Source organism: Choristoneura fumiferana, chromosome 22 (genome assembly GCF_025370935.1).
Source record: "Choristoneura fumiferana chromosome 22, NRCan_CFum_1, whole genome shotgun sequence".
NCBI lineage: Eukaryota > Metazoa > Arthropoda > Insecta > Lepidoptera > Tortricidae > Choristoneura > Choristoneura fumiferana.
Genome location: NC_133493.1, coordinates 11,276,718 through 11,292,462, shown reverse-complemented (window position 1 = coordinate 11,292,462; position 15,745 = coordinate 11,276,718). Strand labels below are relative to the sequence as shown.

Here is a 15,745-nt window from a genome sequence, read left to right as displayed (position 1 = left end):
GGTAAACAGAGAGCTCAATACAAGCCATATACCACCCTCCTTGCCGTACTATCTATCGCAAAAATGCGTACCTATACTACGTCTAATATAATGTACCTATGTATGTTTCAGCAGATTTCAGAAAAATAGAATATTAATAAATTTGTGAAGGAAATGACTAGATGGCTCAACATAAATTGCTTTTATAGTGTAAAAGAATTTCTAGACTTTGATAATTAAAATAGATTTACATTAATTATTATGCATTCATTATTATATTCTATTTTTTTAAACACTGACTTTGCTTTTTTTTATTCGACTGGATGGCAAACGAGCAAGTGTACACCAGGGGTATTGCAGACGTGTTGCCAACCTAGAGGCCTAAGATGAGATACCTCACGGCCAGTAGTTTTCACCGGCTGTCTTACTCTCACGCCGAAAACACAACAGTGCAAGCACTGCTTCACGGCAGGATTAGCGAGCAAGATGGTGGTAGCAATCCGGGCGGACCTTGCACAAGGTCCTACCATCTGCAACTGACTTTGCTATGCACATGATGTAAATTCGAAATAACTAATACGGCATGGATGATGATGTGATCTCTTGGTGTAACTTTCCATATACTTAGAAGTTTTGTATATTTGGAAAATTCTCTTCGGTGAAATGTTGCTCTGGTCTATGACCTGCTTTATATAAAAACTTGAACTAAATACATTCTGATCTTGATATTAACGATTCAAACCGCATTATCCATTCAATTATCAGCTCACTGCAAATATACGACATTGATCTTTATTGAGGACGCCACCTTGACTTTGGCTTATTATTTCCTACGGAAATGACTTTGCGCTATGATTGTGGCTATTAAATTTTTCATCATAATAAAGAAAGCGGGGGCTAATCGCGCTAGATGCATATTCTATTTGTCTCAAGGTTAGATTAGTTAATGAAACCAGGCAATGGAACTCAAGCAGACTTGCTTTTTACAGTTTCAAGGTCATCATCTTCAGCCGGAAGACGTCCACGATTGAACAAAGACCGCCAATGAGGGCTATCGTTTTTTGTCTCACTAGATGGCGCACTGTTGCGTGAGGTTTTTAAGTATGGCTTTCAAAGTCTGTTATTACGGGCGTGAAAATAAAGTTTAGATTAAAATCATATTTAATACACCTTAAAACCGTACCATAAAAATATCGAGCATGCCACAGTGTTGCATAGTCCCCGTTTTGTTCGGAAAAAAGGGAGGACAAAGGTTTCCGAAAGACAAAACTGTCTCAAAATACAGACATTCATTGCCCCGGAACGCATATTTGCCATAATTAATTTCAGATATTGCAAAATATTCACAAAATTATTCTAATTATAAATAAACCCGCGTAGCTCACCCAAAAACTATGAGATTTGACATTTCGGAGACCTCACGCTACACTAGCGCCTCTAGTGGCGAATTCATACGCGATAGCCCTCATTGTCCGTTAGTTTCGTAATATCGTCAGTCCACAGTGTGGGAGGCCTGCTGACGCTGCATCTCCAGCTTTATAGTACTGTATTGCAGTGGCAAAGTCCCAATTCCCACCAGCTTGCCCAATATTTACAAAATAGGACAGGACACACATGACATGATTTATGAAAGATGTATGTATGCCATCTTTGCTTCGGCTTTACCACGGAAATATCTGACGCTACGCCACTGCTATATTGTATTGTATCGAGAACCTCTAACCACCTATTGGTTATCTGTTCTTCGAGCGATGTGGTCCAGCTGCCGAGCGCCACTTCAACTTCCGTACGAGTATTCTTTGGGCTATGTCGGTGACTGTTCTTTGGCAAATTTCGTATTCCGGATTCAATCGTGCAAAGAAACTCCCGAGTATAGTATAGCTCTCTCTATTTTGGAGAGCAAACGACCAATAATTTTGGGGTAGTTAAAAAAGCTCCTTTGTATAAGAGGAAACGACTGAAAAGTCGAAACTTCATGCGATGGTCAGGTCATTATCTACAACATCATCAACATAGATGTGCACGAAGCCATATTCGCTGCCGAAGATCGAGACAACGCAACATTAATGAAGACCATGATATAATTTTTGGAATGCCCACGGGTTTTTTATTTGATGGTTTGAAAAACGTGGGGTTACGAGCTAATAGAGTACGAGTAGGTACTTTCTGTATATCTATATTGATACGTAGCGATCCTTTTCTTTTTGGCAGTTGTTACACAAAAATGTACCCTGTGCCTGCTAGTAACACCGGCTAAACTGGCTGATAGGTAAACATAGATGTTGTCAAACGCGTGCGCTGTTTCTGGGACGTAGCAGCTTTTATGTAATCAGTACCGTACACATGTAATGAATAATGTTTTTCTGAACATGAAACTACCGTGAGACTCACTCATATTAAATATACCTATGCGCAGTGCGCGTGTTGCAGCAGCCGCTGAGTCGCGTTGCTCCGAAGACGAAGGGCTACGGATTAGCCCGAAACATGTCGAACTAAACTCGATTTAAGACGTGAGTTATCCGGGTCAATATATTTAATATAATCATGTTTTTCCACCGTATTTTGTCGGAAAAGTTCGTATTTATCCCTCTTTCTGAAGTTTACTGGAGCTAATTGAAAAAACAAGACAAATAAGTACGAACTTATCCACACAAATAATGTGGAAAAACATCTGTATATATATATATATATATATATAAATAAAATCTAAATAAATAAAAATAAATCGTAAAATGTGTTGCTAAGCGCAAAACTCGGTAACGGCTGAACCGATTTCACTAATTATTTTTTGTTGAGTTCGTTATAGTTTTTCGTAAGGAGAAGGTGTTTATGGGAGAAAATTTAGAAATATTGCAACGGGCAATACAGCATATATTATATTATATATATATATATATATATAATAAAAAATAATAAAAATGAATCGCAAAATGTGTTGCTAAGCGCAAAACTAGGGAATGACTGGTCCAATTTCGCTAATTCTTTTTTTGTTGTGTTCGTTACTATCAGGAGAAGGTTTCTATCGAAGAAAATACAGAAAAAATGCAACGCTGGCGAAGTCACGGGCAACAAAATACTGTGGAAAAACATTATTCAATAGATCTGTACTGCAACGTTACTGAACATTGTTGACTTAACATTATGTTTACCCTCTCACGGCATGATATCAACAATAAAATTACCGTTCAGTAATATCATTCGTATATTATCAGTCGTAATTTCTCTAAATCTTCAGTAAACGCCGCCTCCGTTGATGGCAATAAATTTTACAGGCATCAAAGTCTGAGATGGTGAAATTATTCTTTTTGAGACGGTGATGTAATTACTAATTATGATATTGTGTAAGAATATGAAATCACCCTGCCTGGATAGAGACTTCGCTCAGAATGAGAGGATTTTGGCTGTAGTTCCCATATGGGCCCAGTGCGGATTGGGAACTTCGCGCACACCATTGATTGCTTAGCAGGTTTTTGCAGTTTTCCTTCACCGTGAAGCTATAAAATAAATTTCAAATGCAATTCGCACATGAATTTCGAAAAACTCAGAGGTACCCGGATTTGAACCACGATCCTGTAGTTAAAACCATTAGGCTACCACAGCTTGACCACGATGTAAGTTTTGGGAATTTCCACGGAAATTGAATAAAATCCCGGAATTTCCGGATAATTTTGCCAGATCCGCGCTTTCTCATTATTATTCACTATCTCAGCCCATATACGTCTCACTGCTGGGTACAGGCCTCCTCTCAGAATGAGGGGGCTTGACCGTTGGCTTGGGCCATAGTTCTAACGCGGGTTCATTGCGGATTGGGTACTTCACACGCACCATTGAATTGCAGGTTTCCTCACGATGTCCTTATTTTTATACCTACATAATAAATTACTATAGTTATCAAAATTAAAAAAAACCTGCTGCTATATCTATCTAACAAGTATTGTTATGTCCTTATTATCTAAATTCGTAACAAAGCAATCTTTACTAACATCTGTATTAAACTAAGTCAAGATTGTAATTAATTAAATAATCCAAACGAACACAAGACTATAATCAAGACATGAATCTTCATTAATCCATTTACTTAACATGTCACCCTGTATCACATATAGAAGGCAATAATCTACTATTAAATCACTAAATCTAGGCTAATGTGTTAGTTACATACCTTCAGCTGTATTGCTTTAGACTTAATGCATGATATTGCATGTACAAATATTATTACTTGGCTGTTCATTTTAATAAAATCAGGTTGGTTGCCATAGATATAAATTTAAATAGATATCGCATAGAAAATTTATTATCATGCTAGTTATTCATCATCATCATCATCATCAGCCGGAAGACGTCCACTGCTGAACAAAGGCCTCCCCCTTAAAACTCCAGCATGAACGACAACTCGCCACTTGCATCCATCGGTTTCCCGCAACTCTCACGATGTCGTCAGTCCACCTGGTAGGTGGCCTGCCAACCCTTCGTCTTCCGGTTCGTGGTCGCCACTCGAGGACTTTTCTCCCCCGACGGTTATCTGTTCTTCGAGCGATGTGGCCCGCCCATTGCCACTTCAACTTGCATTTTTTTTTCCAGCTATGTATGTGTATGTTTACGAATTGAGCAAAATATCTCTTCAGGAATTACTAAAACATTTTTTTATTCCCACGATCCTCTAAAAGAAAACTAAATTCAAATGTATGGAAAATTTGGCAAAATTAATGCAAGACTTTTATCTATCAGGATGTGTAGGTTATAGAGCCAAGTTAAATTTTATCCACTCTCCCCCCTCTCCGGGGTGAGCTTCACCCCCACCCCTCGAATATGTCCCGGACCGCGGTATTTTCTATTTTAAAAGAAAACCGTACACGATACATAAAAAGTGTGTATGAACGAAATAATCCTAGATAAATTTACTATAAACCTTTCATACATACAAAAGCGATACCACTTACAGTTTCAGCGCAATCTGGCACCAAATACGAACATTTTTATTAATTTATCCAGTTTTTTTTGTTAATCGTTTAGTTTTTTCAATTATTTCACTCTTTACCGCCAAGATATGCATGACTAAAGTAAAGGATAGGATATGCTCTTTATAAAAAGGTATAATTCATTTCTACACTCATTCATTTGACGCTGCTATGCTATTTTGAAAATTCACCATCATCAGCTACTCTCGTCGATTAATTTGAACTTTGAAGGAGCTGGGCGGTGGTCGCCGCCGCGCGGTCAGTACGCTTGTTCCCCACTTCCCCACCCCTACCCCGCCCGCTCTGCACGGCCACAGTAAAAGAGACCAAGTAGGTTAACTACGAACAAAAGTACATCGCGTGGCTTAAATCTGTGCACTTCGCGAGATGATCACCTTTTACGTTCGCGTCCTCGTACTTACGTATTTTAGGGTTCCGTACCCAAAGAGTGCCAACGGAACCCTATTACTGAGACTCCGCTGTCTGTCTGTCTGTCTGTCTGTCCGTCCGTCTGTCACAGGGCTCTATCTCTTGAGCCGTAATAGCTAGGCACTTAAAATTTTCACAAATTATGTATTACTGTGGCCACTATTTTAACAAGAAATACTAAAAATAGAACAAAATAAATATATAAGGGAGGCTCCCATACAACAAACGTGATTTTTTTGGAGTTATTTGATTTTACGATGTTCCACGATGTGCAAAAATTGTAGAGGCCAGAGTTGCGTGAACGTATTCGAATGCGACATTGAAGAAGATTAGAATAATGCTGTTTTTCGAAGTAAATGTTATAATAGTTAATAAATAAATAATAATATTGTTAGTAAATACTTCTAAAAAATAAACGTAAGTTTAAAATAAGCTGGTTTTATTTGCAATTGGCAATCTCTCTCAGGCCCAGTACCTGTAGGTAGCGAATGTTCAATAGGAAAGAAGTAATCTAAACAATAAATTCATCAAAGAACTCTCCAGACCACACTTGGACACACCATTCACCACGTATCATACTTAGTTCCATTTCGGGGTACAATTTTGGAGCTTTTTTAAGGTTCCGTACCTCAAAAATAAAAACTGAACCATTATAGGATCACTCGTGTATCTGTGTCTGTCCGTCCGTATGTCATAGCCAATTTGTTCCGAAACTACTTGACCGATTGAATTGAAATTTGGTTCACCTATGTAAATTGATGACCCAAACACGGACATGTAGTGTAAATAAATTAATTTTAAACACGGGGGCCAGTTTTGGGGGTCAATTAGAAAAAAAAAAAAAAACTATGTAAAACTATATCGTGTGACATATCAAATAAAAGGGTACATTATTAAAATCTCAAATATATATTTTTATTTATTTTAAATTAATCCGTTTTCAAGTTATTAAATAAAATAGGTGAAAATTTACCATTTCCTCGCCCCTTATCTCCTAAAAGCCCAGTAGGGCCTAAAAATTTTAAAAAAATACAGGAAATAGGTCCATACCTATAGATTACAGGAAAACATATGAGAATCTAATGGTATTTAAAGTAACACCGTTTAACCAGTATGAATATTTATATTTCGCTAAATGGCCAAATGAATTAAATTTAAAAAATAGCATAGCAACGGTAAATGAAAGAGTTTAGAAATAAATTATACCTTTTTATAAAGAAAATGTTCTATTCTTTACTTCTGTCATACATATCTTGGCGGTAAAGGGTGAAGTTTTTGAGAAAACTAACCTTTTAGCAGAAAAAATCGATTAATTATAAAAAAAGTTAGTATTTGGTATCATATTGCGCTGAAACTATAAGTAATATCGCTTTTAAATGTATGAAAGTTTATAGTAAATTTATCAAGGATTATTTCGTTCCTACACACTTTTTATGTATTGTGTACGGTTTTCTTTTAAAATGGAAAATACCGCGGTCCGGGACATATTCGAGGCGCGGGGGGTGAAGCTCACCCCGGAGGGGAGGAGAGTGGATAAAATTAGCTTTGCTCTATAACCTACATATCCTGATAGATAAAAGTCTTGCATTAATTTTGCCAAATTTCAGCTAATTGTACTGAACGTACTCGTATGTGTATTGTATAAATGGTTAATTTTATGTATTCTGGATATTGCTCTAATCTAATGAAAATTCACCACCTACTAAAATTATTCCTTAGATATTGCTCTCCATTGCAAAGGTTGCCTGGAAGATATCGCTCTGAAGCGATAAGGCCGCCTATTGCTTACCTCAGAAAATCTCTGTGTATATACATTTCTGTACTGCTTACTGTGTTCGTGTGCAATATAGAGTTATTATATTGTATTGTATTGTATTTTTTGTATTATCTGCTTGAGAGGCCATAGGTCAAACCACTAATCCAGTGTTTTTCAAACTTTTTCATGACACGACCCTTTTAGTATGAGGAAATATTTCGCGATCCCCCTACCCGTTGCTTTTTTTCCATGCTTTTTTATTTTGTGACAAATATGATTAGTTAACATTTTCTTAATAAATATTTTTTAACGTATTATTTTATTTACTGAGGTCGCGACCACAGGTTGAAAAACACTGCACTAAGCTGTCATGACTAATTGAATGCCTCTTATCCATGTGTTAATTACATTTTTATGATGTCTGCTGTATTATTAGGTTTCAATTTAAATGGGATTGATTTTAAAATACATTTGGGAATTGAGTTGACGATTAGCTATGTTTGTTTTTTCTTGTCGAACAAACGGACATATACCTAAGATATCTACGAGTATGGTAGGTCTGTACTAGTTACAGATAATTGGTGGTCGTTTATGGATTAATAAGCTACCAGTAGGTTAATGTCACATGCAATACTGATTACTATGTTACAGTAAGCTCGTACGCTTAAGTTTATCTTAATTGGTGTGATTCAGATGTTAAAATGAATGTTCTTTACTCGGTTACGTTGATCACTGCTCTATTTCTTAATTTTTAATTTTGGAAAAAATATGGCTTTTCCTACTCAGAATCAAGAGCACAATCGATGCTGATGATAACCGAATTCCACGCGGGCGAAGCCGCGGGCTAAAGCTAGTATTGTAATAAAAACACGAATAAACTTTTGGTTTCATTTTACCGATAAAAAGCCCTTTTATCTTTTGACTAGTTATTCCCTATTATACTTACGGGTACGTCTCACAACGGTTTTTTTTCCGAACAGCCGTTTTGTACTCCTATGGTTAACTAGGTATCCGATTACCTCCACAGTTTTTCAATAAATAAGTGAATTCCAGATGAGATACCCCTTTTTTTAAAATTTAGGCAAAATTATGGTTTTTCCTACTCAGAATCAAGAGCACAATCGATTCCGGTAGTTTAAAAAAAATGTCCCCAAAAAAATGACAGTTTTGTTACGATTTTTTCATACACTTAAAATTTTCATGACTGCATGACTCATAAAATTTTGTATGAAATTAATTAAAAAAATCGAAAAACCCGACTGCCAAAACTAAAAGGGAACAAAATAAGCCTAGTGGTCTAGAACTCTGTTAAGTAGCTAATTTAAAGTTCAACAGTCGGGAACCATTATTATACTAAGAGTTTTTGAGCGTCCGGATTGAAATGGGTCCCGACTTTAAAGTTCAACAGTTTTTGAGATATCGAACTTTGAAGTGACAATGTCGGGGGTTTTCCAAATTTTTCTTGGTTAGGTTATACTTTCACAGATATGACTTCAAAAATAAGCTTACCAGTGACTTTGGAAGTAATCAAATATACCTAATATAATACGTATAACTATAATTTGCCATTGTTTGTTAAATATCACACGCGTCTTGGAGCAGCGTACTAAAGTAGGTGCATAGAAGGTCATATTTAACATGACAATGGAAACCAGTTCAAAGCTTACAGTGTAAATAATCTATGCTAATCCTAGCTCTGTGCCATGCCCGGTTTTTAAATAGGACCGATCCATTTCTTCCCGTGGCTGTCGTCAAAAGGTAAACGTCCACTTGTCGGTATCGGACGCATCGGACGCATCGCACGCAACGGATCGTAGTATTCTTTGTATAGAAACTCATATAAGTGCGTCCACCTGTCCGCATCGTAAGCATCGCACATTTCTATACAAAGCAACAAATCCGATACGTCCGAAGCGTACGATGCGGATAAGTGGACGCCTACCTTAAGGGACCTGCAGGGCTCCTACGGAATTCGAAAATCTAAATATGCTTTTATTTGCTTAAAAGTTATTCAAAACTCATGTTTTCCTTATTGCAATAACGATCTATCTCCAAATGGCTCACGAAAGACAACACCTTGCTCGCAAGTCAGTCGGAACATGACTGTAGTAAGCTGCTTTAGCACCAAATGAAATTTGCAATTTTGTTGAAAGTAAAACGCACCATAAATCGTGCTATCTCTTTATAATACCCGATTTAGGCTGGTTTAAGAAAGAGAGCCGATAGTGCTGTCAGATATAAGCCGTTTTAGTACAATAACTAATTTTACGCCAATTTTGAGATAGGCCCGTTTATTACTAAGAATGCGCTATGTCCTCAGTCGCCTCTTATGACATCCACGAAAGAAATGGAGAGGTGTAATTCTAACCCGACACCACACGATGGAAACTGAGCCTAATAATAGGTAGGTACGTATCCTTCACACGATGACAATCAACAAGTCTTCATCATGTCGTCAGATCGTGATCTGGCCAATGACGAGATGACTCCGATAATGGGTTTGTTTACCTCATCCATCTTGAGTTTTTAAACGAGATAATTAGAAGATAAGCTAAATTAGCTGGGAAATAGTCACGATTGTAATTTGAAATGTTGCGTCCTTCATCGACGGCTTGTTCATCATCATCATCTTCCAAGCCTATATGCCCTAATCATTGACATCTATGTACCATCAGCCAAATAAGTGGTCTATCAATTTTTAAACAAGTTCCTATCAAATGAATATGTCGCTAAAGTCGAACTTTCAAGTTGACAGACACGTCTATTGGCATTATAGTTTTGTGACATGAAACGATTATCAACTTTAAGGTAGACCACATATTTGGCTGATGGTACCTTACGGCACCAGACTGTCTGTTTGGAACAAAATGCGCGGCGCATCAATCATCAATATTACTTTGACACAACCCCTGTCACGGACGTCAACAAACTATAGTGAAAGGTCAAATCCGCGCTATGAACAGATTTTGTACGCCGTTTTGATGTAAGAAACATGCAGACTATACATAGATGTCGATGATCCCAATAGGCACAGGCCTCTTCTCAGAATGAGTGGAATTGGCCCCAATTATTTTATTTTAGTCTCGTAACTATTTTTGTATTTGATTTCACTTTGATTTGTTTTGTGTGACTTTCCGTAATTGCACTCTCCTGTGGCCCGGCGGAAGACCAGTGCTGGTTTTCAACCAGCGATATGCTGAGCCGCGACCTTTTTATAGCGGCAACATTTCCTATTGTTATTTTTACTTATTATGTGTCATTGCTGTTATAAATAAATTATTTTCTTTCTTTCTTTCTTTCTTTCAATTCTCTTTCCAGTTTTCTTTTCCGCTTTTGGTTTTCAATTGTAATTTCGCACACGAAACACTCAGAAATATTTGGATATTTAGAAATCTTCCTAAACAATAAATACTGTAAACATACTCGTAAATATTATGAACGATGGTATATTTACATCACATTGGTTCTGCAACATACTGAACAAGGATTTTCCCAGCATAGTATATCGATTATCTATCATATTATGTCACGACCACTATGATATAGCTCCGTTACAATATGTTTGGCCTTCGTGGAAATTATAGGAACAATAGTAACAACACAATGACCTTTATGTTTATTGTAGCTACCTACAGGATTTGTTTCTAACCAGCACAGGAGGCCGTTTCTGGGATTGTCGCTATGTGGTTCTTTCAAGATTATTTTGTAACCCCCCACGCAAAAAGAGGGGTGTTATAAGTTTTTTATAAAGATGCCATTCAATAATTATGCAATTTTTTGTATTGCCATTGATTTTTTTAACCCCCGACGCAAAAAGAGGGGTGTTATAATTTTGACCGCTATGTGTGTCTGTAGGACCGTAGCTCTTAAACGGGTGAACCGATTTGAATGCGGTTTTTTTTGTAAATTATTTTTTTTTAAAACAAAATATAAAATGCGTCTCCAATATTTTCTGATAATCCAACTGACAAAGAGGCTGTTGCACCATCCAAGAGGGGTTTTTTGCGTCAGTGGTTAAAAAAATACATATTTGCGAGCAAACCTGGAAAACAGGCAGAGACAGGGAGGTATGTATGTATGTAAACTCTTTATTGTACAAAAGAAAATAAACAAAACACAATTGACAAACTTTGAAATACTTGTACAAAGGCGGACTTATCCCTTTAAGGGATCTCTACCAGTCAACCTTTGAGTAGATGAGAGGAGCAATCAGTTAGGGCCCGACAAAGAGTGAGTTTAAGAGTAAAAAAAAAAAGTGGAAGCTACATACAGTCTTTTAAACAATATAATACATAAACTACAATATAAATAAATCAATAAACTAGTATATATATATATATATATGTGTGTGTGTGTGTTTGTGTGTGTGTATATAACCATAATACATATTATACATGCGAATATAAAACAAAGGAAATGTCCTCAAATTTTTAAGGAGAAGATGTAAGCCAAATCGTATTTTGTCGGTAAAGTTCGTATTTATCATGCTATCTCAACTAGCTTGCTGAAGTTTACTGAACCTAATTGAGAAAGCACATATACGAACGTTTTCGACAAAATACGACGGAAAAGCATTATTCACTGGATGTGTACACCGGTTATGTGCTGTGTGTCACGCGATCAATCGTCCCTGTCATGCGCAAGCGACGCCGCTGATTAATTGCTCGCAGAATAGTTTTTAATCGGCGAAAACAAAGGAAAAGTTTATCAAATGGGTCATTTGCAGAAAATGTGCACCTGTCGTTTTTTTTTCAGAAAATTGTTTTTTTTATGCTTATCTTACTCAGAATCGTTTTTACTTTCGAACCTCACAAGAAAAAATATGTCCCTAATTTTCCATCTCAGTTCGTTACATTTTTGTATGAATGTTTTTTTCATTTATATTCATGAATATAACGCAACTGAGAAATATTTTTCTTAACAAAATTTCGAGACATCAAGATGTCCAAAATATCCATCTCAATTTCGTTTCATTTGAGTATGTTTTTTTTTATTTCTATGAACGTAACGCACCTGAGAAATATTTTTTTTTATATAAAAGAAAGTTTGGGACACTTGATAGGTGCATAATTTTCTGCAAATGACCCAAATCGAAGTTTGTACGCTCGGGATTCCTCGGTTTTCTTCTGAAGATGCAAATGAGAAAGAAAACCGATCTTTTGTTTCGAATTTCGGACGACATTAGCAAACATGGTGCAAGGCGTCTTTTAATAAATGAAAAATATTTCAGCAGATGTTTTTGTTGTTAGTTTGAATTAACACTTGTTGCTATTTTATTTATGGTACAGTCGAGTTCATAAACATGTAAGCAAAAATTTGATCAAAAATATCTGAACACGCTTCTACGCCGTGAACAATAGAGACGTGTTCAGATATTTTTGATCAAATTTTTGCTCACAGGTTTATGAACTCGACTGTACTTCATCGGATTTTCTTATTTTACAGCGTGTATTTTTTTATTATTATAAACTTGAAGGTAAGAACCATAAATATAACAGAGTTCTTATTATCTAACACATTTGGAATCACAATCGGTTTCACCACTTCTTTCTCACACACGGCATAAGGTGGCAAGACGAGGGTAGAAAGAGATGGTGGATACGAGTACGATCGCAAACGTCAGCGCGTCTGGGAATTTTTCTAAGTACTTTAGCTATACAATGGTATAAATAACTTAATTTTATTTTTAACCCCCGTATAAGTTTGACCGCTATATGTGTCTGTGTTTCTGTGTGTCTGTCTGTGGCACCGTAGCTCTTAAACGGGTGGACCGATTCGAAAACGGTTTTTTATTTGAAAGCAGGTTTTCTAGCGATGGTTCTTAGACAAGTTTTATCAAAATCAGTTCAGCTGTTTAAGAGCTCCGGTGCCACAGACAGACACACAGAAGCACAGACATATATTTGCCTTAAGGGGGCAAAATAAATACTTTGAGTTCCCAAGTTTAACAGCAGCACTAGTTTCCGCCATGTTTCGATGCAATCATTTTAAAAAGATAGTTAAGACCAGTGAAAGGTACGTACTTCCGTGCGAAACGTACCGCGAAACATAGTCCTATGTTTTGCTTTTTCATCAATCCAATTACAACCTTAAAGTGATAATGTTAGGAATTATATTTAACTGAATTAAAAGGCGGATGTGGTTGAAATATGTGCTATCCGGGTGCACATTTGGAAAATGCCTCTAAACTCAGCAGTTGGGATTTTGGGATTTAATGTGTAAATCCCAATCCCGTGAGTACCTCACGATTAAAAGTACGTAGGTGTCTTAAGTATTATTCCAAATATCTAACTATGTAACGTGTCATTAAATTGATTTATAAAGAGAAGTAGAATGTTTGTATTTAAAAAGTAATAAAAATATCTTACGACAAATTACACCAATCGACCTAGCACCAAACTAAGCAAAGCTTGTAGGTACAGTCACCAGCATTAATATCTGCCACAGCGGAGCGTGCAAAAATATCTGACACGTCCTTCCGGCCCTAGGAATACGCTTGTTGTGTCAGATATTGGTGCTGGTGACTGTATTTTGGATGCTAGACAACGGATAGAAATACATATATAGATAAATTGCGTGTCGGTTTTACTGTTTCCCATACAAAAAACTTTTAATTTTTACTAAAAAAACCTCGAGTGTCATGAAACGACAATATACCTAAAAATAAGCATTTTATCATATCATTGAACTAACAAATTAAAATAACAACGGCTCGTAGTAATAATTTAAATAAGTTCTGTGATATTGTCCCTTCATATTAGTATAGTTAAATTGGTCATGTCTAAATGTCAAAGTAAAGTATTACTATCCTAAGCTATGTTGATTGAACTTGTTCCCTAAATAGCATTATTTAAATGCAACAGATACAAGGTAATTCAGACGTTGACAGCTGTCACTTTGACGTTAAGCTTTCTTGAGAGTTTTGACACCAATACAACACGATTAGTGAATCATGTTATAACTTATAAATAAATAAGTACTTTTACACTTAACTTTGAATATACCTACAAGCAAAACACAGATAAACGGGAACACAAATTCGCGCGAATTTAAAGTTCAATAGAAGTACTTTTAAATTATTTTCTTGTTTATAGTTTAAGTAATTTGACGTAACTTGTTGTGGATTAGTAGTACCTGTTTGTAATTTGATTATTCCTTTATTTTTTGATTATTGTATTAAATGAATATTGTAATATTTTTTTTCTGTCAAGTTCAATTACTCCATTGATTTAGCCGATTCTTGAATAAAATCAGAATATTTATTTAAATATTGTTATTTTGTTAATACGTAGCCTTGAGTTTTTAAATAAATATTATTATTATTATTAATTTGTAATTAGAATTTTATTCTTTTAAATAAAAAGCGACTAAGGCTTGATGTTCTGACGGCCTTAAATAAACTATTAAAAATGCAATTGAACACTTAATTTGCGGAGGCAATCAATAAAACGATGGTTTATAATAAATTTCTGTTAAAATTTTAATTTTTAATACTTACAAGCTTTTTTTTGCTGAACGTACTTTTCATTGATTGTACCTACTTGCATCATCCAACTAACATTAATATGTACTTTTATACTAATTGTAAGTCAATACGACCACTGGAAGTGGGTCCAAATGAACTTGCAAGATTGCACCCAAAAGAAAACAACAACAACAACAAACGGGGCAAATTATATAAAAGCTTGTAAATAATATGGATAAGATATAACGGCGATAAAAGGTTATGTAAGTATATTTATAATACCTAAAGAATAAAATAAGTACCTAGCTACAAATAATAAGACTGTACTAACAAAATAAACAATAAAATAATAGGTACTTTCAATTGGGGTAATATTTTCTATTGTGTTCTTTTTCTAGTCACTATTTAATTAAACTTGTTATACATTTGTTTAGGCAACGAAGAATAAAAATGCGCAGACTTCCAAACTAATCTAGATTTCATCGATAAATAACCTAAAAGAAAAATTGTACCTACGATTTTTATCTAATCGTCACAAAATAATCGTACTTTTTATAAATACCTTATTTTATTAGAATTTCCTTCGGGCATTCGAAACACACAATATCACTGGCACACTACAAATAGAAAAGTAGAAAAACTTCAAATCGCAACGTTCCAAAGTTCGAAATTCGATTTTTAAATAATTAAAGCGTCTTACACACGAGCAGTCGCCGCGGTCGCGGTATGCAACTGAAATAGGAACAATCGAAGAAGTGTTTGTTTGTTTTTTCGGAAGAATCGGCGCGTAAAATTTTAATACTTTCATTGATAGGAAGCGTATTGAGGTCGAGTTTCTTTTGTATTACTTGAAACTGGTGGCATCTGTTATAGTTTAGAATGTGTTAAAGAACATTTAGACATGAAAGCTGGACCTTTGAAGTAATCTAAGTATGTATAAATTCTTTATACTCACAGAATAAAGAACTTAGATGTTAAGAACAAATCTCCTAAACTCACTTTTATTAACGCAATTAATCATAACCACAAAAAAAATTTCAAAATTGACCCGGAATTTTTCAACAGATGGTTGTGTCAATTTGTCTTACCACCCCACATATCCCACCTCATCTCTTTTCGAATAGTATCTAGTAACTATTTTAAACACGTTTTGATCCT

The 15,745-nt window shown here is 35.6% G+C and overlaps 1 protein-coding gene across 2 annotated transcripts in view; it reads right to left on the bottom strand.

The window, feature by feature from the left end:
• LOC141440400 (uncharacterized) overlaps nt 1-15,305 on the bottom strand; it is a 45,323-nt gene extending 30,018 nt beyond the window's left edge. For both annotated transcript variants that reach the window (XM_074104908.1, XM_074104911.1), the window contains exon 1: nt 15,150-15,305. In XM_074104908.1, the coding sequence (XP_073961009.1) occupies nt 15,150-15,178 (29 nt within the window). In that variant the 5' untranslated portion in view covers nt 15,179-15,305. The remainder of the gene's footprint in view (nt 1-15,149) is intronic.
• Between the last annotated feature and the right edge of the window lie 440 nt (nt 15,306-15,745).